The 21,680-nt window shown below is 49.1% G+C and overlaps 1 protein-coding gene across 8 annotated transcripts; it reads right to left on the bottom strand.

The window, feature by feature from the left end:
• Nucleotides 1-10,917: 10,917 nt before the first annotated feature.
• OTX2 (orthodenticle homeobox 2) lies at nucleotides 10,918-20,859 on the bottom strand. 8 transcript variants are annotated; one of them, XM_080678345.1, is made up of 5 exons: nucleotides 20,575-20,859; nucleotides 20,354-20,423; nucleotides 15,589-15,804; nucleotides 14,426-14,577; nucleotides 10,918-12,562 (listed from the first exon to the last, which is right to left on the bottom strand). In XM_080678345.1, exons 3-5 carry the CDS (start codon nucleotides 15,683-15,685, stop codon nucleotides 11,942-11,944), a joined length of 870 nt encoding a protein of 289 aa, XP_080534471.1. In that variant the 5' UTR covers nucleotides 15,686-15,804; nucleotides 20,354-20,423; nucleotides 20,575-20,859; the 3' UTR covers nucleotides 10,918-11,941. The 8 variants fall into 8 exon arrangements, with proteins under 8 accessions (XP_080534471.1, XP_080534473.1, XP_080534468.1 ...); XM_080678343.1 differs by having other exon boundaries at nucleotides 10,924-12,562; nucleotides 14,426-14,601; nucleotides 20,575-20,658; XM_080678347.1 differs by lacking the exons at nucleotides 20,354-20,423; nucleotides 20,575-20,859 and adding an exon at nucleotides 20,091-20,235.
• Between the last annotated feature and the right edge of the window lie 821 nt (nucleotides 20,860-21,680).

The raw sequence follows: 21,680 nt of genomic DNA, 5'->3' as shown, positions 1-21,680 counted from the left end.
ACATTGCATAATCACTCTTCTTGCATTCTTTCTATTACATCTGTGATCCTATTCCTTTAGTAGAATGAGTTCAGTCAACATTCATTCATTAAGACTTCTGACTCTGACTCAGTGTCGCTGACCAGAGACTGACTATGACAATGACAATCATGGTGGGAACATGAATTAAGCACTTAGTACCTACCAGACACTGAGCAAAGTTCTTTAATTCTCACAACAATTGGGAAAGTAGAAACTATTGCTTTTTCTATTTTTCAGATGAGGACACCAAGAAACAGAGGGGTTAAATAATCTTCTTAAGGACAAACATCTACCTGGCTATAGAGGAGTTTAGATTTAAACCCAGACAATCCAACTCAAAAGCCTGAATGCATCAACATTATCCTTAACTAATCCCCTGGCAAAACTAGGGGCCAATTTCTCAAATAACAAAAAATATGTACTGACTTGCATGTTCTAAAGCACCTGGAAGTCACATCTCATTAATTAATGTTGTATGAGGGTTTCTACAATGTTAGAAGAGCTAGAAATGTAGGCCAAAAACACAAACCCATTTGTATATGAAGTTGAAGTAAAGTTATCCAAAGCTCAAGTAAAGTTCAAAATATTCAGAAATGATAGCAGGATGAACACAGATTGCACCTCCACACGGGAAGCTACGACCTCCCTTGGCACCAAATCCACGGAAGTTATCAATGAAACACAAATGTAGAAATCCTAGTCCTACAGCGAAAACTGACCTCTGGGAAGTAGAAAATTTATTAATTTGGATACATCACCTGGTCCAATGCCCTGCTTATTGTTTTTAAGATATATGCAAATCATTTCAATATGGGAAACTGATCCTATCACATGAAGATGTGGTAGAACTAGATCAAGAGAATGCAAGTCAGCCATAACCGGTTTGGCTCAGTGGATAGAGCGTCGGCCTGCGGACTGAAGGGTCCCAGGTTGGATTCCGGCAAGGGCATGTACCTGGGTTGCGAGCACATCCCCAGTAGGGGGCGTGCAGGAGGCAGCTGATCGATGTCTCTCTCTCATCGATGTTTCTAACTCTATCCCTCTCTCTTCCTCTCTGTAAAAAATCAATAAAATATATTAAAAAAAAAAAAGAGAATGCAAGTTAGGTTTTATTTATTTATTGATTGATTTTTAAATATATAGTTTATTGATTTCAGAGAGAAAGGAAGAAGGAGAGAGAGATATAGAAACATCAATGATGAGAGAGAATCATTAATTGGTCACCTCCTGCACACTCCACATTGGGGATTGAGCTTGCAACCCAGGCATGTGCCCTGACCAGGAATGGAACTGTGACCTCGACGCTCAACCACTGAACCACACCAGCCAGGCTGCTTTTATTAATTTGGGAGAGACAGGAAAAGGGAGAGAGAAACACTGACCAGGGCTCTCTTTATGCTTTTAGAGCCTTATATCAGTGAGACACTAGAGCCACAGTCAAACCTTAAGCAGTAACAAACTTGTTTATTCCATGCCCTGTTTCCCCACAATCAGACAATGGCCTGATGTTACAAACTGCACACTTTATCAATCAGTGACTTGTTATCATAAGAGATATCCCTGTACCAATTGGATGCAATGCACCCATCCTGGGATTAGTAATTATAGCTTGGGTTTATTTAGCTTATCCTTTTGGGGAGAAGGTAGCAAACAATGAAGTAGGGTTTGCAAATACTACTACCAGTTACTAAAAAGCTAGGGCATCATACAAAGGGTCTAGGAATAAAGTTATGAAACAACATTGTGGGGTGTCTCAGTGACATTGTTTATTAACAACTGAAATTCTGCACATGTCAAGTTGATCTTTGATCCTGTCCCAAGAACGTTATTGCTAAAAATACCTAAAATAATTTGGTTTTACTTTTACCATCAATAACCTACTTTCAACACATGGACCTTAAAAAATATATTAGTAAAATAAGTAACTGCAATGTTTTTAAATCTCTCCAATTTTTTAATTTGCCAATCCTCTCTGGAGCCATCTAGCAAAATCACACAGAATCATTATAACCAGGATATTGGAGTAGCGGGGGCAGAATAATTCCACCAAGCAGGAAAGGTACGTTTCTATGACTTCAGGCTAGTGCTGAGTACCCTGGGATATGAGGCTAAAACTATTCTCTCCACATATTTGAAAAGTGCAAATAGCGGCGGTTCCCCGTAGGTAACTTAGCCTGGTTCCCCTCTGGGTATCAACACACAGGACAGCTTTTGTTCACCAGCAAACGCCTTTCCTTTATTCTCCACTGTTCCCCCCACTTCCCACTGCCCCTTCTAGCCCTGAACTGATGCCAAATGAGTATACAGTGATCTGTACAGACCTCACAGATTATAAAAATAAAGCTGTTTTCAAAACAGTAAAACCGATTCCAGATAGCATTTTGCCACTTATTGTTTTTAAGGTGCATTTTTTCCTCTGCTATTTGGCAAAAAAACACACACAACAACAACAAAAAAACACACATTTCTTTCCAGAGGCTTTTTCTAGTCATAGTCACAGTCACAGTGATGTTGTTCAAAGTTTATTGGGCGAGGAACACACACAGTTACCTTTTCAACCTTTTAAATTTGTATTGGATTCTAAGCTCCCACATCTTGCCCTTGGGCATTTTCCTTGATAAAGCCCTCCTACCTTCCAGTCCAACAAAGACCAAAGACTTTGGATATGAAATTTTTAAAGTAACCACTGGAGAAGAGGCTTCAATTGTATTGGCCCAACTGGCAATCTGTGGAAGGCCACAAGAATTGCTCAGAGATAACGCCCTGCCTTTCACCTTGCGGTCACCAGTTTGAGTCAAGCAGAGATTAACGGTGTCCAAGGGTTGTTATCATCTGGTGGATGGCTTGGGAGCTGATATGAAATAAATTGCTAGTATCTTGCGTCTACTTGCCTGAGGTCACCTGGTTCAAGCTATTTTAGGGCCCAGATCCGAATCTTTGCTGCAGTGGTTACTCTAAATGGAAGCCTCTGAGCAAAGCTCCAATGCTAAATAAACCCGTAGATTATGCTTCCTCTTGCACTAATGGAAGATATCCTCTCAGTCAAGGTTAGAAGTAAGCTGAGGATTGTGGGGGGGTGGGGGGGATGGCCAGTCTGCTATTCTCAATGACAGGCCTCTGAGTATTTAATTTAAATTCTATTGGGTCCCCTACAGGTGATTATACCACGTGACCTTAAATTCCTCCCCGGGAGGGCATCACCATGTCCTCCTTCTGATTCAGCCAGAAGGTCCCACCACTCTTATTGTTTCATCCGTCTTTGACAATCAGCAACATTTAAGAAAAATGAAAAACTTTTCAACAGAAATTTTTGAGAACCCAGGCATGGTTGATAAATTTATGTTTGTGCAAAGAGAGAGAGAGAGAGAACCAAATGGACACTAAATTTTCTGCCATTTTTAATTAGGGCCAGATAATTTTTTGTTGCTGTTGTTGATTATTTTGTTTTGGGTAAAGGGGCTTTTTGGTTTGAATCATCAAAATACTTGCTTAAATTTTCTATTTTACATTGCATGTGTAGATAGTATTAAAAATAACTCATGTTTACTTAATTTATTATTTTAGAATGTGTTATATATGAATAGCCTCATGGATAATAATTCAAATTAGGCCTAACTAGGTAGAATTGGGAAATAAATATAATTTTGTAGATTACTTTGTGTTGTTTTTTTAAATCAAGGTTTCAAAAAGTTAAGGGTAGATTTAAATTTCATGGGATTGTGTCTTGTCCTGTTGTTACCAAGAACTACAAGTTCCCATCTCCAAGTTCACCCTTCGTTCACAATACATGCATCATAAAAACCCATAGCTCTTAATTCTGGGTGGTTACAGATCCTTTTGTGAATCTGATGAAAGCTACAGATCTTCTGCCCAGAAAAATTTCATTGAACACACAGACAAAAACAAATTCTATACAATTGAGAAAATTCACCCATCCTCTATCCATGCACTACCATCCCCTCAAAATTGCTTGATCCACAGGTTAAGAGTTCCTGAAAAAAAAAGATTCAGTTCAGGCATCTTTTAGTAAATATGTGTGTATTACATACTCCACACCTTTATCAATAGATATGAAGGAAAAAACAGGGTGGGGAGCAATGTGTCCATTTAAAATGGTCAGGAATCAAGATTATCGTTTTAATCAGTTTAATTATTTGTCCTTGAAAATGGTGAATGCATGTTTGTATGAAGTTTTCCACTTCTCTCCCATCGCAAAATCAGAAGGCCCTATCTATGGTCAATTTTAAGACCAAATAAAGGCTATGCTTTTTTTGGTGAAGATAATTAACAAACAGACTGAGTTCTTGTTAGCCTTCTAAAGCCTCAAGTGGCCCACTTAGACTAAAATTAAAAATAGAATCAACTTAATCAGCAATAAGACCTATTGAAGAATGCATTTCAATTAGAGACTAGCATCAATTTAAAATATTAATACGATCTTTTCCAAAATTACCTACTTTCATTTTTAGACAAATATGTACATATAGAATTGCTCAAAATATCTGCATCCTATATTGCAAAGAATGCCTTAGCACTGCCATAGTAATAAAAATTAATGGCTGGAAATTTCTAACCAGACATAATTCAAAGTTCATCAAACTGGCATGGATTAGTGGCCACGAAGGACTGGAGCGGGGGAGGGGAGTTTTGTATGTGCACTGTAAGTGTTCAAAACTCTAACTCAAAATTCATGTTAGGACACTTCGTTTGCCAGTCATGTAACCGTGCCCTGGCACGGGGGTCTGGCCGCTCCAGCTGGCGAGGTCTGGCGTTGGAACCGGAAGCCGCCACCAGCTGGCCGGCCAGGCCCTCGGGGCCCCGTGGGTGCACCTTCGCGAGGGCCCCAGGACAAGCCCGGCCCGGCCCGGCCCGAGAGGCAGGGGTGCGCCTGGTCGCCGGCTCTGAAGACCAGCCTGTCTCCGTCCGCGTCCTTTCACCACCAGGAACGGGAGGGAGGGAGTTTGGACGTGAGGAGCCCGCCCAGCACGGAGCCCTGGTCGGGGCTTTGGGCAAAAAGCGCGGCCTCGCGGGCCTGCTCGCCTCCAGGCGCCGCTACACCCACACCCACCGCCCTTGGCCCTCGGGACCACGAAAGCCGTTGAAGACGGAGCTCCCGGGCCACGGGCTCCCCGGGCCTCTCCTCAGAGCGGTGGCCCATGCCCTGCGCCCCAGCCATCGCTTCTGCCGGGCGGGCGCGACCCACAGCCTGCCACTCCGTGGGGGACCTGGCGACCCGGCCACGTGCGGCCGCAAGCAGGGCGCGGGAGCCGTGGGTTCGAGGCCCGCTCGTTGCAGTCGTAGGTCGTAATCTCGGGGTGCCCCGCAGATGGCCGGAAAGCTGCCTGTCAGCCGCCCCGCACTCTGTACGGACTCCAAACCACCCAGCCTGGGGCGCCGCGGGCACAGGAGGGCCCGGGGCGGTGCCCGTGTGCACCCTGCAGCCACGGAAGGCCCCGCTTTCGGGGTTCCCCCGCTTAATTTGCTAGGTGAGAGGTTCAGGGTGGAGAATGGAAACGCGGCGCACTTGGCAGAGTTTTCGCTGAAACCGGGGAACCCATTCCCTCCCTGGTGCCGCGCGGCTGCCACGGCGTCTTAGCGCCGTCGATTGCGCACAACCGGGCCCTAAGGCTTCCCGCCGCGCGCCGCGGGCTGGAGGGCCCCGCGGGTTTCCGGACGGGGCGGACCTCGTCTGGGCGAACCAAGCATTCGCTCCGGGGCCTCTGCTCTGAGGCCCAGAGGCGCGGGAGCCCCGCAGGGAAGCCTTCGGGCAATTTCGGCCTCCCAGGCGTGGGCCTCTATCTGCCTTAGCCACCCCTTTGGGGCTTCACCAGTAAAAGCCGAGAGGGGAGGAGCAGTGTCCCGCGGTCCGCCCCTCTACGTCTGGAGGTGACCTTATGCCTACAGGCAAGTGTCCCCCTCCCCTTTCCAGAACACTGTGGTTGTTAACTGGGTTAAATGAAGAACACATGAGGCTCCCGCTCGGATGTCAGGAAGAACGCCTCTTCTTAAAAGGATCCCAGCTCAGAAATGGTTGGGCTGTAAGCTGATAATCAAGTAGCTGTGCTCAAACACCCACTCAAGAACCTCGCTACTCATGGGCCATGTTATCACACACGATGTCCATTAGGCTCCAGTAATCTGCTATCAACGCATTTTAGAGCCATTTGAATGTTAAGGAGATTGTTATTAATGGCCCTCGAGCCTCAAATGTGACTATTGGTCCTAGGAACAGATTTTAATAAATGGAGGCTGGGATGAGTGATTTTCGGGTTTCATTGTAGCCTCGGGCCTCTGGAGATTCCAGTTGGGAGACTGGGGGCAGGGCCTAAGGCAAAACCTTCACTCCACCCAAAAACTGCCTCTGAGGGGCGCTTTCAGGCCTATCCTCCACCTTGGGAACCTGGGGTGGAGGGCGGGGGAGCAGACTGCCCGCAGGATGCAGTAACCGCTGGGCCTTTCGCTCCCCGAGGCAGCACTGGCTGGTCCCACAGGCAGCTTGAGGGAGGGAACTGGCAATCCTATGTCGCTGCTAGAAAGGGACATCTTATTTTTAAAGAAGCCCTTGCCTGAAAGTGGCTCCTAGTGACGTCCAGTGGAGTAAGAAACCCTTCGTCCAAAAGGCCCCCTCACCACCTCCAAAGGAGGCAAACGAAGGCAAAGACGCTGGGGCGGCAGAGGAGCCCACCTGATTCTTGGACAGCTTTTTTCCGTGTGGTGCTGCAACAGAAGTCAACTCAAACTTCGGCCACTTACAGTTCTATTTGCTGTGGCATTCTTTTTCTTCTTTGTCCCCCCTCACCCCACAATACCATGTTTCCTTGTGCTAAGAATTGAACTAAAGGGTGGGGGAGACCAAGGAACAGACCTCACGCTGCTCCCCTTTACCTCTGGGAGAAAAACAAAATTCAAAGCTGACCCCCAGCCCCCAGTGATAACCTGAACTCTCTGGCACCTGCAGTTATCTTTGACCAAAGGAGATGGACTTGGTAGGACTCCTTTATCTGAAGTTGCTGTCCAGAGCAGGTTGGTTTTGAAATATGAAACACACTCTTGCAAGAGAGGAAGTCTGGCTGGTTCTCTTTAGCACCGGGGGCAGCTCCCTTCCTCGTAGGGACTGCTGCTTACTTCTCTCCAGCCACTTTTGCACGCAGAAGCTTCCTCCGGTTCCTTGAGTGGGTCCCATTTCCTTCCAACTGGGTTCCGCTTCCTTCAAACTGCTTCTACCAGAAAAACTGCCCTTTCTAAATAATGCCTAAATTTTGTTTTAATCAGGTTTTAAACAACAAAAAACCCTGCATAGTACTCTAAGGTTTTATGTTGCTATTAACAGGCAGTTTGGAAGAGATGCTCGGAGCAATCCTATACAATGTGTCCAGTACAGCAGAGCACTGGGGTCTCACATGTAATGTTAATTCTGTCCGAGACAAATCCCATAATCTGTGCAGTTTCAGAGCCTAATACAGAAAAACATCAGAGCGACTTTTGTTTGTGGGCTTTCTCTCTCCATCCCCGGGGACAGTCCCAGGGGCTCCCCATCTTTCCTCGCATGCTGACCCAAGGGCAGAAATGGGGCAACTAAGGGATCAGGTTTTATCAGGGCACGCTTCCCTTATAGGGCGCTGGCCATTGAGGAGAAAAACAGATATTCAAGGCACTGGTCGCAGATCTGGGCATGCAGATACATGTCTGGGGCTTGGACCCTTTTAGAGAGAGAGAGAGAGAGAGAGAGAGAGAGAGAGAGAGAGAGAGAGAGAATTGTCCAGAAAGGTTTCCAAGCAAGGCAAGAAGCAGTCTGAGGTCATGGCTAAGCCCCACCTCACACCTTCCAATTCTAGTTGTTTGCTAGGACTTCAGCTTCCATTTGTGTGGGAGGCTGGGATGCGCCTGTCTCCTGCCTGGCATTTTTGTATTTCTCTTTTGCAATAATTAATACACGTCTTTGTAGGCAGTAAACCAGCACCTAACACTGGCATGCCTGGTTTTGGGTTACAGCTTTGTCTGGGTAACACAGCAAAGCTGTCGTGTTGGATGCGGGTTCGAACACGCGGTGTGCGTGCCAGGGCTGGCCGGCAGAGCGCCCGCTTCTGGTTAAGTGGGGCGGGTCCGCGGCTGCGGCCCGGCCCTGCAGGTAACCGGAATGGGCTGCCAGGCACTGTCAGGGCCCCCAAAGGCACCGCTTCCCCGTTCCAGAGCCCACATCCAGGACCAATCAGTGCTACCCGAGTCCAGAAAGGAAAAGACAGGGCACCCGGGTTAAACTTGGAAATAGAGGGGCAGGAGAAAAGGGATGAGCGAGGTCGCACGTTCCCCAGGCTTCTCTGAAAGCCCCAGATCGGAGCCCAGGACCCTAATGGGAGGCAGAACACCCAAGCATCACACCCCAGGCCCCCGAGCCGAAGCACCTGGCTTTCCTTGGGGGGGAGGGAGAGGGAGGAGGCAGGCCCAGCTGGACCCCTGGTTGGCGCCAAATCCGCCCTGGAGATCGGGGGCGCAAACGCGGCCTGGAGTCCCTGCTGCGGCAGGGGCGGCCGTCTCGCCCTTCTCCGCGGGTGGGAGACCCAGCGTCTGCGGCGCCTCCCCCCGAGAGACGAGGGAACGAGAGGCCGCGGGCCCCGCCAGGCTCGCTCGCGCCTCCGGGTCCCCTCCAAGGCCCGCTGGGCCCAGCTCGCCGTCCGCTCCTGGGGTCTCGCTGGCCCCCGGCCGGACGTTCCCACGCGCACCGGAGCCAGGCCATGAAGTCACGGGCTCCGAGGCCGCGCCCGAACCCGAGTCTGACTTCAGGGTCGCGGCGCCCGCTCCTCCCGGGGCTGCAGGCACTTCGGGCCTTCGCGCGGCCACAGCGCCCTGGGCACGGGCGGCCGGGGCGTGGGGCGTCGGGACCAGGCCAGGCACGGGCTGGGCTCCGCAGAGGTCCCGCTCCGACCGGAGGGAGGGGAACAGGGAGGGCCTGAGGCCGGCTGGGCCCGGGGCTGCGACCAGTTTTCCCCGGAGGCTCCGATGGGGCAGCCCAGGCTCAGGAAGCCCTCGGCCCGCGCCCTCCGCTGCGCATCCTGCCCGCAGTCCCCCAGGCTGAGCGGCCCAGGGTGGGTCGCCCCGGGACGCGAGATTAGAGGGAAGCAAGGGGCCGAGTTGAGGAGACTGACCATTATCTAAATCTCAGCGGTTTCGAAAGCCGGAACTTGCTGGCCTGATTGAATGTCTCTTATCGGTGAAGAGGCACTCCCAAGGTGAAACACAAAGAGTAGTCTTTCTGGGAAAGATAAAGGGTTGGGGCAGCACACCTCTGTAGGGCAAGCTACCCCACCCTCACCTCCGCCCCCCAAAACGGCCATTATCTTGCCATTTCCCGGCCACGTAGATCGCCAATACGCGGTTGAAGGAGGTTGGCGTCCTTTCAACACCAACCATCATTACCATCATTATTGGCTCAACGTGGTTAAACCCGGCCTTGACTGGGATGGTCAGAGCTCTTGGTCTCGGCCAACGCTGCTCCTCCCGGCCTGTCCCTCCCTCCGGTGCCTTGGGGAGGGGGGGGGCGGGCGGGGGAATTAATCTCCACTTAGTCAATTCGAAGGGGCTTAACTGAGTGGCCTGTTAAAACAAAGTTGTGCAAAAGTGATGAAAAAAATTGTTTCAGAGGGCAGTTAGCGCCGTTTTCTGACCTCATCCTTTTAAAAAAAAAGAAAAAGTATCTGGAGAGAAACTGCTCACCTAACTGCATTATTTGCAGAGTAGCCTTTGTTGTTTTTAAAGACAATGACTTTCCTGATGCTTTGTGGGGCATCCTGAAAACTGAAGGCTGTGTGAGAAGTTATTTTGGATCTGCTTACTGCGTGAGAAAAGCTGGGAGCAAACGACCCCAAACCTAGAAAACTATAAAGCAAAGTCTCTGCCCTGATTTCACTTCGGTGTAATCTATAGTAGGGTGGATGTTATCAGTAGGTACTGGGAAATCCTGCCACCAAGTTTTGCCTCTAGTATTAGGTGTGAATGATTGCATTTTTTTTTTTTTTTAGCAGAACAAAAACAATTAGGCAAGATGATGTAGGGTTCAAGAGAACATGCGCACCCAGGGACATGAAAAAAAAAAAACAATAGCCAGAAAACAAAATGGTTGCAACTGCTAACCTTCATTTAAATAGTTAACAATCAAGAGTCACTTAATTTTGGTCAAACTTAAAGAGCATCAGGAGTTTCCAATGAGATTAAATATTACTTTGACCTCAGGAGAACCAGGATCATTGTCCCATTTGTCTCTAGTGATTGGCCTACAAAATGCAGATACAACTGAGAAGGGACCTATTTTTTCTCCCTCAACACTTTCTTAAAAAAAACACACAAAATGACCAGAGTGCCTTATGTTCAACTACTCAAATTATAGGTTTTAAAACTTTTCTGAAACTCCTTTGTTCAGAAATCATTTCTGCCTGGATTGCTTTCAGATTCTGATTACATTCACCCATGTTTACCTCAGATTTCTTTTTGGAAGCTAAAAAAAAAGTCCCCTTAATCAAATAAGAGAATAAAAACACAGAATTCTTTTCATTCTCATTTTCTCTGAGGTCCTAAAATTTTACCCTTCTTGCTTAAAAAGTTGATTTATGTTAAAACATACTAATACAATGCCTAAGAAATCAGTAGGATATGCAGCAGGGAGGGAAAAGCAAGGAGACAAGATCCTAATGATTGTTGGTCTCTCTATTCAATTTCAGAGCAATCCTGATGAAAGTCACAAACACTTTACATACCACAGTCATTCATTTCTACTCCATCCTTGGATTAGATGCCCCAAAATTTAAAAATAAAGTCTGCTCTCTAACCTAAGAAAAACATGTTTTAGGAAGAAAAGACTCTCCCTTATAAATAATGGTATACAATTAAACTGGACCCAATGTTGTGCTAGAACCATTTTAATATAATTATACATATCTGCCAAATCCAGGAAGTAAAGGTTTATGCATATATCATTTTTCCAGTTAACATCTGCAAGCATAAACAACAATGATCTCAGTTTATAAATTCATCAGGGTCAGAGCAATTGACCAATGTCTCTTTACTGCCAGGTTTACCAACAGTAAATTGCAGATGAATCAGTGTCCTTTCGTTTCTCTTCTCTCACTCTCCTTGTCCAGAGACATTTTGTTGTAAAGTTTCAGTACAGCTCCCATTCGGCCAAAGGTAATCTTTTTAGGTAAGTACTCAGTTGCTCTGAATTTTGCTTATAATTATAACCTATTTAATCACAGAAGAACCCCTGCAGAGGTGGAGTTCAAGGTTGCATACAATAACAGGAGATCACAGTTTTGAAGTCTAGCACAGATTAAAAACCACAGATGTACCATTTATATAAGACACACACTGATTGTCTCTTAAACTACATATTGACTCCTTATGAACATTATTTTTTAAATAAAGTAGTGCATCTAGGACAATCAGTCGCACAATTCACACAGCCCTGAAAAGGTTTTCAGTGCCAACTAACAGTTGGTCATGAAACGTGAGTGAGCTTGAGACACTGTCCATTCCTAAGATTCACCCAAGGATTGGCTAAAACATTGGAACACCTCTGCTTAAGAAGGCTATGTCCTCCCCTCCTTTACCTCACAATTTCGTTTTGCTTATTTTTGGTGGTGTTTGGTTGCACATGGCTAGAATGCTTTTGATCACTTTGAGAATCGGGAAAACCAATGATCTAAAACTATGACAGGATCTTAAGTAGATTGGTTTGTCCATTTCAGGTTGCTGGTTGGTGGGTCCCTCTAAGGACCTTCATATTTCCTTCTATGCCTCCTGAAACATTGATCAGAAGATGAGTCTGAGTATCATCCCATCTCACTCTTTTAACCAATGCCTGGCTAAAACTGGAATGTCCAGCCTGGTATATTTAAAAATCACCCACAAAAAGAGGTTCTACAGGTCTTCACAAAACCTGGAATTTCCACGAGGATGTCTGATCTTTATAATCCAAGCAGTCAGCATTGAAATTAAGCTTCCAGGAGGCAGTTTGGTCCTTATAATCCAAGCAATCAGTGGTTGAGTTAAAACCCAAGCTTGAAGCTCCATATCCCTGGGTGGAGAGAGAAGCTGGGGACTGATTGAGATGGCTGGTAACTGCATTGGTACCCATAGGGCTGAGTGTGGCCCCTGGTCCGGGAAGCTGGTGATGCATAGGGGTCAAATAAGATCCACAGTCCATGCCCCCGAAGTAGGAAGTTGAGCCAGCATATCCTTGACTATAACCTGAAGCCTGAGTATAGGTCATGGGATAGGACCTCTGCATGCAGGAGGAGGAGGTGGACAAGGGATCTGACAGTGGGGAGATGGAGGCTGGGCTCCAGATAGACACAGGAGCACTGCTGCTGGAAATGGCCGGGACTGAGGTGCTAGAGGGGGGAGTGAATTGGCCACTCGTTCCACTCTCTGAACTCACTTCCCGAGCCGGAGATGTCTTCTTTTTGGCAGGCCTCACTTTGTTTTGACCTCCATTCTGTTGTTGCTGCTGCTGTTGGCGGCACTTAGCTCTTCGATTCTTAAACCACACCTTGAAAGGGAAAGAAACTTCTTTAATGTGGTTTCAACAACTCCTTAAGAACAAGGGTGGCTCCCAGGTTATATAATCTCTCCTACATGGACAGATGAGCTGACAAACTCTCCTGCCGCTGAAAACCTATTATATAGTACTCTCATATATATGCTCCTGCAATTGTAAAAAATGTTGGGGAGGTTCTGTCTAAAAGCATTGGACTCTGCTTTACTCCCAACCTAGAATAAAATTTAAGACCCATCGTATGGCTAGCAATTCTCCACCTCACTTTTCTATGTTGTTTCACCTCGAACACACTCATACACACAGGCCCAGCTGTATTTTGGGACTCTCTCACAATGGGATAGAATGTATTTATGTCTTTTGGAGAAAAACACAAGGGAGTGAAAACAATTCTGCTGTTACATGCCAACAAGAACAGTGTAAATTCAAAGAGCTTACAGTCCATCTTCTAGGGAGCAACTGCTAATATGGAGGTTGGTTTCATCACTCTACTTTTTGTCTCTCCTAGAAAGACTCACAAAAAATGCTCCAAGGAGAAGTGAGGAAGGAGGTCTGAAAGCCACTATTGGGCAAAACCTTCTTTATGTTAAGTGGAGTGTCTTCTAGGTGCTCTGCTTTGAGCTCAAGGACAGACTTCCCTACTCTTCTCAAGTTTGAGATTAGAATCTGTGCCTTCAGGGTAGTGTCATCAGCACCTAGATTCAGTTTCCTGTACTATGCTCATAGGCTTGTCAACTTCAGCCTCTACCTGCAACTCTGGAAATTCTTTTTACCAGCACTGTCCACGTTCTATAACGAAGGAGCTGTATTTAGTGTGGGAGGGGGCTTATCAGAGAAACTACCAGCATTTTCTGGGCAACAAGTCCTTAGCTGCCCTCTTCGAACTCTCCATGTAGGTGTTCTGTGGTAAAAATGATGCTACCAAGGCTGAGTGAAGCATCACCAACCATTCAAGTCATTTATTTTCTTTCAGTGAAGACTTTTGTTTTAAGCCTAACAAGTTCTTCCATCCCATTTTGAAAAAGCCTCTTTCCTGGTTTGCAGTTCACTCTGGTGTGTCCCAGCTGAAGGTGGGGTCTCTGGTGTATATGTAAGTTTAGGTGCTAATCATTCTTGCAGAACTCTGTATGGGACCTGAGTTCCAGGAAAGTTAAACTTTACTTTCCCTCTCCAGCTTAAGGTCAAGTTAAGGGGGCCTCAGGGAAAGGGGGCGGGGTCACCAGGGATGTTATGCAGATATTGTATCTGCTAAATGGCTCAGAGCTAGCAAATTCTGTTCAATCCCTAAAAAGTCAAAGAAAACACTCTTGTATAATTTCAGAGCACCAGCTGATCCCACAGCCTAGCTCTACCACCAACCCACGTGTGACCTTGAGCAAATCATCTACGGTTTCTTTCATCTGTAAAAATATTGGGACTACCCAGGAGCTAAGCTTCTTTCACCCTTAAAAGTGAATGAGAGAATGGGGGCAGCTTTGTACCTAGGAGAAGTACTAAAATATTGTGTGACAGTACTTGAAATCTGCCGCCAAGGCTGGGCCTCTGTAGGCCAGGTACCCAAGACTTCTAGGGCTGTGCTTCCTCCCTGAAGCTAAATCACCAGTCTTACTTTGCAACCTGAGCGGAAGACCCTTGCTGGTAGGAGTGAATGGGGGTGGAGGGACAGAAAGGAGCTCCAGGAGGAACCAGGCACTCAAGGAGCCTTAGGAGAGTCTGCTGGCCTCCGGAGGGAGGTTTAGCTTCAAGCCTTCCCTTGGTCATCGCAGGCACCTGGGACTCTCTGAGCCCTCTGTGCACACCGTGCTGGGGGAGGGGTGGCACGGTTAGGAAGGGTAGGGCTGTCTACAGCTGCCCTACCTGCACCCTGGACTCAGGCAAGTTGATTTTCAGGGCCACCTCCTCCCGCATGAAGATGTCTGGGTACCGCGTCTTCGCAAACAGCGCCTCCAGCACGTCTAGCTGCGCCCGGGTGAACGTCGTCCTCTCCCGGCGCTGTTTCCGGGGGGTGGCTGCGGGACAAGAAGCCCAGGGCCCTTTAGGGTGGGGGAGCAGTTTCTCAGTCACAGGGGTCTCTGCGGGTGCTCCAACGCCCCCACCCCCACTCCTGCCCCCACCCGGACTCCGCGGCCCTCCCCTGGTCCTCCCAGCCCTCCAACCGGAGCCTACAGCGTTTGCCCATCCCGCTCGGTGGCCAGGGCCCCTCCAGCGCGCATTGGAGGTCTCGGGACGCACACCGCCCCTAGCAGGGGAGCCCCCAGGCCGCCTGACGTCGGCGATCTCTCCAGCCAGAGCGTCCCTTCGAAAGCTAACCAAACGAATGAAATAAAGAAAGACCAAAAAAAAAAAAAAAAAAAAAGCCTCCAAAATCAACCCCGAAAACACAACACACACAAAAACACATTCCGGGGAGCCCAGATCCCCGAGGGCCTCCAGCTCGGATTCGTGGGGCGAATCTCGATCCTACTGGAGATCCAAGGGCCTTTGTTCCCCCATCTTTAAAATGGGGCACATTTCCTTCTCCTTCTGTGAGGACTTTAAAAAAAAAAAAAAAAGGTCTGCTAGGGAGGGAAGGCAGCCGCGCCCGCGGTCAGTCACACCTTTCGGGATTAGCGCAGAGCCGGGAGGGCCGAGCGGAAGCCCAGGTGTGGCGGCGAGAGCCCGTGCGAGAGGCACAGGGTGCTTCCGAGGAACTGCGCTTCGAGCTGTGGGCAGGGGCCTGTCGCCCCCAAATGACAAGGGTAGAAACCTTCCTCGCCCCACTCCAATATGCGTCCCCTATTCACCCAAAGAACCAACGAAATGATTTTGTGTGCTCGCTCCCCGCCAGCCCCGGTCCTCTCCTCCGCCAGCCCAGGTCCAGGGGCTCCGAGCTGCTTCCCGAAGGAAAACCCAGTTGGGATTTCGCCTGGAGCTAGGGCAGCATCACCACCAGCCCGGTGCTCCCGGGGGTTAAGGGTGTCACGTCCCCGCGGGGCGGGTGTGCGGAAGGGCGGGGCAGGCGTGTCGCGGGGCTCACTTACCCGGGTAGCCCACCGAGGGGTGCAGCAAGTCCATGCCCGAAGTGGTCAGACTCAGTCCATTGACTGGGTAAGGCGGTTGCTTAAGATAAGACATCATGCTAAGGTTGTTAGGAGGCGCAAAGTCAGCCCAAATCGGGGGGACCCAGCCGGAAGGTCCTGCGTCGCCGGGGGTGGACAGATTCAGGGTCCTTGGTGGGTGGGGTTGGAGTGGTGGAACTAAGGGCAAAGCAAACAAACAAACAAGAGGTGCTGGTTTACTGCTTCGGAGGCAGCAGCTCTTCCACGTTTCGCCACTAACTTAAAAAGAGCCCGGGCTACTCAGGGCAGAGGCTTTTAAAGAGCTTGCAGACCCTCCTCCCGACCTACCCAACCCCCCAAGCTGCTGTGAAACTAGAAGGGATGGAGACCTGATAAACCTGTCTTCCCCACCCCCACCCTAAACTTAAAAAAAGTACCCGAAGAAAGCAATTACCACCAGCCTGCCCCGAAGAACAAAACCCCACGCCTTCAAATGCACACATTGCATTCCTATCCCTGCATTTGCATAGGACTCATTGGCTGGCACTAGCTAATTGTCTCAAACAAAACTTGATTGGGGCCATTTGCAGAGACAAAGAACTCTTCGGCTAAATAAATAATGCTGATAACAAAGCCCATTGGTGAGAAACAAAGAAACAATTCAAGAAATCTACCTCCCCAGACTGTTGCCTTTCCAAGGCTGATTTTAATTATCTTAGCTTTTTCACCACTTGCAACAGCTTCTAACCTAAAATATCAGTGCATTTAACATCTAAAATGTCAACTTGCTAATCGACAAACTTGAGAAAACTGCTTAACCACTATTATTCCACATTTAAAGTCATTTCCAGTCATCATTTTCACCTAATTAGGAGCCTGGGTAATTAGATTTTGAGGCAAGTAACAGATTTATTAGGGTTCTGGAGAACCTTGATTATAATGTGTATAAAGAACCAAAGCTAAATAAACAAAAATCCAACTTTTAATAGACACCCATCAAATATGTAATCATAGTGCAAAAAAAAATTCTTCAAGACTGGCACAGGGTTTGCTAGAAATTCGGAAGTAAAGTTAGAATCCCACCAATCAGAAAATGAGAGGCCCCACATCTGCAAGGAGAAAGGGTGCAGGGTTGCAGTGCAAGCTGCTTCCATGTTGATTTTGATGTGTGGAGGCTGCAGGTCCTGCGGGAGGCAAATTTTCGGACATTTGGGTCTTCAGCAGCTCCAGCAGTTTCCTGTTAACTCTAGCTGCCTTTTGAACATTCTAGTTTTGAAGAAAGTAGATACACAAACACCCAAAGTTGTGAAACTAGTGTAATTTCTCCCTACCTTTCAAGTTTCCTACAATCCTACAAGAAAAAGAGCTCAGGGAGAGAAAAGAAAGGAAGCAAAGCAAATTATTTACTTTCTTCAGCTGACTGTCTCTCACTCCCCCAAGCCAAGGGATCCCAAATGGACGTGAATATAGGCCAGCAGTTGGCAAGTCTGGCTTTTATTTTCCTAAGAGATGGCATTTCTCCTGCAAGGATCTCTACTTTGCAACTTTGACACTCTGAGAGTTTGCTTCAAAATGGCGGATACAAGGTTAGGAGAAGTTCCTTCTTACTTTTACAAAGGTCCTACTGAATTTTAATGATTATGGGCTTTCATCCTTAGATTGCTTAAAAGGTAGAGACACAAAGTTTCATAAATGGGATGAGGTTACTCCAAGTTCATCCCGATTTGTCTTTTTTTCCTTTTTAGTTTTCACTTCTTCCCGACATAAATTCATAGCACAAAAGTTATTCTTTCCACCCTCGGACCTAATTTAATATAATTTTATAAATGTCCTTCTTGGGGGCGCTTGTATGATCTCATCAGTAATACTAATTTAGTTGGTCCTACAACAAAGACTTGATGTTTTCTAGTCTCTTTTCTTTTCAAGACACTTACTTGGAAGCTGTGGAAACAATATTGCTTTAAAATACAGTCATTTGTTTAAATCGCCTCTAAGCTGGAGTTCTTTCTTGTTTAATACAATCTCACCATATTGGCAACTTCTGAACTACTATAGAAAAAACGAAAATCCTATCCGGTGCACATGATAAACATGGAAGTGTCCGTTCTTACATGCAGAGCTCTCACCCAATTAGAAACGCCTGACACATCATACATTCAAGTAGCACATTTCAATATTAAAAGTGGTAACAGACCGAAAGCGGCGGGACAGCGATCCTTTTTGGTGCTCCTTTGCCCTTACCACCGCAAAATGGCTAAAATCCTCGGGTAGACTGTCTCCCCTTATGATTACTGGATTCATCTTTAGAAGAAAGTACTCAAAAAACAAAACGACGGGGAACTCTCACCAGCCAGCCTAGGTACCTATTCACTCCCCAATGAGAGAGGCCCATCGGCCCCTCCGCCTAACTTTCAAAGCCCTGCCCCACTCCTTCCTCCCTTCCTCCCTCAGCAAAGAAAACAAAAATACCTTCTCAAGAATATAAGCCGCAAAACGACTGCTCGGGAGCGGCTACTGGAGAATCCTACCTAGAAGAAGCGGGCGGCGGACGCGCGGCAAGTTCCCGCAGCCGCTCGGCCGGTGACTCGGGCGTCCCCGCCGCTGCCAGCCCCGCAGCCCGGCAGCCCGGCAGCCTCGCAGCCCCAGGTCCGGCTCCGCCTCGGCCCGCGCCGCCTTATATCTAACGGTCAATTCGTGCAATCTGTCGCTCCCCCTCCCTCCCTCCCCCCTTACCGCCTTGGTGTGTGTGTGTGTTTTCTTCCAAGAAGCCTATCTACCAGTTGCTGTGTCCTCGCTCAATAATAATTACCCCGTCCGAGAATTAATTATAATAAATGTTTTCTTGATAAACTAACGAGATAATCCGAGGGGCACACGTCCCTTAATTACAGGCCGCCGTGCTCAGCTCTGCTCCGCGCCCGGGCTGATTAATTTTCTGCATGATGGAGAGGAAACAAAACTCCGCGGGCTGGCGGCTGGCCTGCGGCTGGGCGGACGACGCGGAGAAAAGGAAAACGGCGATGTGGGCGCACCGCGGAGCAGCCGGCGCGGCCCCTCTCCTGCGAACTCGAGTGAAAGTTTCTGGCCTCCGGGAATCAAACAACGCTGCCACCCGCGAGGGAGGGAGCAAGAACGTGCCAGAAGGCTTGGCCTTGACTATTAATTATGGCGAGGAGAAAGCCGGGTGCTAGCGCGCGTGGAGAGGTCCGGGAGTCTACCTCCTTGGGGGAGGGGTTTCCTCGCCAACTCCTCTCCGGGGCTAAGACTTTGGAGCCTGGAACGCGTCCCGCGGTGCGCGGAGAAACCCTCAGCTGCAGTGCAGCCCTGGGGTGGAGGGCAGAATGTCAAAGGGCGACTTCCGTCCCCTCCCCAAGTCACCCGCCGCTCCAGGCCCTGTTTCCCGCACCCCCCTGTAAAGGAAGGGGAAAGCCAACTCGGAAGTCTGGTGGGGAACTTGGGTTTCAAAAAATCTGGCCTGAAACCGGACCGTGCTTTCAAGAGTCACTTGAACGCATCAGCACCGAAGACGTTGCCTTGCGACACGTTGCCGGGGCCGGGTGACGGCTGAGACGTTCTGAAGGTTCTCCCGGGGCAGAACCCGAGCGGAGGCCGGGCCGCAGCGCACCCCTCCACCCCAGCCCGGGCCCGCGACAGCCCATTGTCGCCCAGCCCGGGAGGGGTGCGAGCCAGCGCGCCAGCCAGCCCGCCGCTGCCGGGGGCCGCGAACCGCCGAGGGGCCGCCTTCCCACGGAAGGAGTCCCGTCCCGGGTCCCGCCGCGGCTGGGGGCGGAGCAGGGGCCACTCGGCGCCACTTTTGCCCGCCCCAGGTGCGCGCGGAGGGCTGCGCGGAGGCACCCAGGACCGTCGCCGGCAAAGTCCAGCAGTGAAACGACCCTCAGGTGCTCGCCTGGCCTAGTGACTGGGTCTGGGACCACAACCACCCGGGGGGAGGGGATATTGCTGTCCCAAGGGCGGGGGGGAGGTTGATCGGGGGAGGGGAGGTGTTGAGAGAGAGACAGAGACAGACAGAGACAGACAGAGACCTGGAAGCTTTGGAAGAGGCTGGACACGGGCCGTGAAGCTTGGTGAGCTGCTAGCTGCTTTAGGCCGGGGAAGAGGGGACCGACCGGAGCTGCCGGCGCTCCCGACTCCTCGGTTACCCTCTTGGCTCTCCTTTTGCGTTAGGGCCGGACCGGAGGCTGTCCGCGCCCGGAGACCCGCGAGCCAGCGGGCTTTGGGGGCGCCGGCCCCGGGAGGTGCCCGTATTATTACTCTTGTTACTATCCGTCCCTCTAGCTCCAGATGCATCTTTTTGTCTCAGGCTCTGCAAGCGCCCTTCGTTCTGATCAATCCGAACGACCCAAACTACAGCCGAGGGCCAACACGCAAAGGGCGCAGGGAGAAGCCCAGAATGGGCGTAGACATAAAACAGAACCACAAACAACACCCCCCCCCCCCACAAAAAAAATCCACGGTAGACTCACAGGGTTTCCACGACGTTTTGCGGAAGCGGAGAGCCCAGGAGCGCGCTCCCTCCCTGCCTCCTACTCCTGCCCTCGCCGCCAGGTCTTACATTTTTTCTCAATGGTCGTTATTACACCTCAACACGTACAAGGGACAAACTACATCAGCCTTTAGCAGAAATCCATATTCGCGGAGATGCATCGGTCGGCCTATCGGAGGCCTTGGGGTGATGGTGGACAGAGGGACTTCTAGATACAGACAGACTACACAGATGGACACTTACCTTACAGCCGCATGGGAGGTTAGAAAAAAAAAATCAAATTATCCTTCAAAATTCCAAGTAGCCAGCCAGCCTAAAAGAAATCAAGAGTATTGAGTTATAAACCTCGCAGTCTTCACCTTTCCATAAAAAGTCAAACACAACGAAAAATAAAATTTTAAGAACAGAAAACGAAGAAAGTAGCTGGAGCTGGAAACGCGCGTGGGCCCCTCCGCGATACATACAAAAGTAGACGCGGTGAGGGCTGCTCGAGCGATTTTTATTTTTAATAACAGTGGAGGCTGAGTTGGAGCTGAGGTCGGTTCTGCTCTCAAGGAGATTTGCTGAGAAAGCGCCTCTCTGGCAACTTTTTTGACGCAAACTCTCCAACCAATGGCAGGGAGAGAATGATTGACACATCTAAGCCAGAGGGAAAATAATAAAAACACACGACAGGGGGAGGAAAACAGGCCGCTGCTGCACGGGGGGACGAGCAGGCAACAAATCCAGGCCTCCGACATTACCAGAATGTTCTTGAAAGACACTGGGCTCGCCTAAAATATACATTATGGGCCAGAGCACGTGAACTAACTGTATAATTAAAATGATGGGCAGGAGGCCTCTCCTAACCTTCTTCTCTTCCTCTCCCTGTCCTCCCTTTTACACCCCCCCCTTTTGTTTTGTTTTGTTTTTTGTTTTAGGGAAGGGGAGTAAGGAAACCCACACAATGTAAGATGGGAAGATAAAATATTTAAGTAAAGGCAGGAGAAGAGTGCGGGTGGGGGCTAACCGGGGTATCGAATTCTGCGCTTAGCAATATGTGTGCGGCTCAGATACAGAAAGCAAGTCAGACTGAAGCTTAAAAACACGCCTATGCTTTCTCAAACAGGGTCAGACCAGCCGGGGTAAAGGAAGGAGGCCTGCGAGCGGGGCGTAGGCGTGTAGGCAAGCTACAGACAGAAAGACAAGTCCAAGAACAAACTATTTTCAAAAGCTCAGTGTCTCTCCCACTCCTTATGCCTTCATAAACATCCCCGGGCCCCAAAGCGGGAGACTCAGGCTCCTGGATCCTCCAGGGTTTTTTTTTTTTTTTTAGTTTTAAGAAGCTTGAGGCGGGCTACAAAGAACAAGAACCCCGAATCTACCCCCAGGGCCGATTTGGGGAGACCCAAGGAGCTTGGTCAGCACGCGGGTGTGTGAGAGTGGGGTCTGCCGGATACCCGGGACCCGGGGAGGAGGGGGGGAGCCCCGCCTCTGGAATGAGAGTGTCAGTGTTAACAACAAACGCCGCCCAAAGCCTGCGGGGATGGGGCCTGGAGCTAACTCAGCCTCCGTGGCCCGAGGCGGGGCT

Source organism: Plecotus auritus (genome assembly GCF_963455305.1).
Source record: "Plecotus auritus genome assembly, chromosome: 1".
NCBI classification, from domain to species: Eukaryota; Metazoa; Chordata; class Mammalia; order Chiroptera; family Vespertilionidae; genus Plecotus; species Plecotus auritus.
Note: the sequence above shows the minus strand (reverse complement) of the source record. Positions and strands in the feature narration are given on the sequence as shown.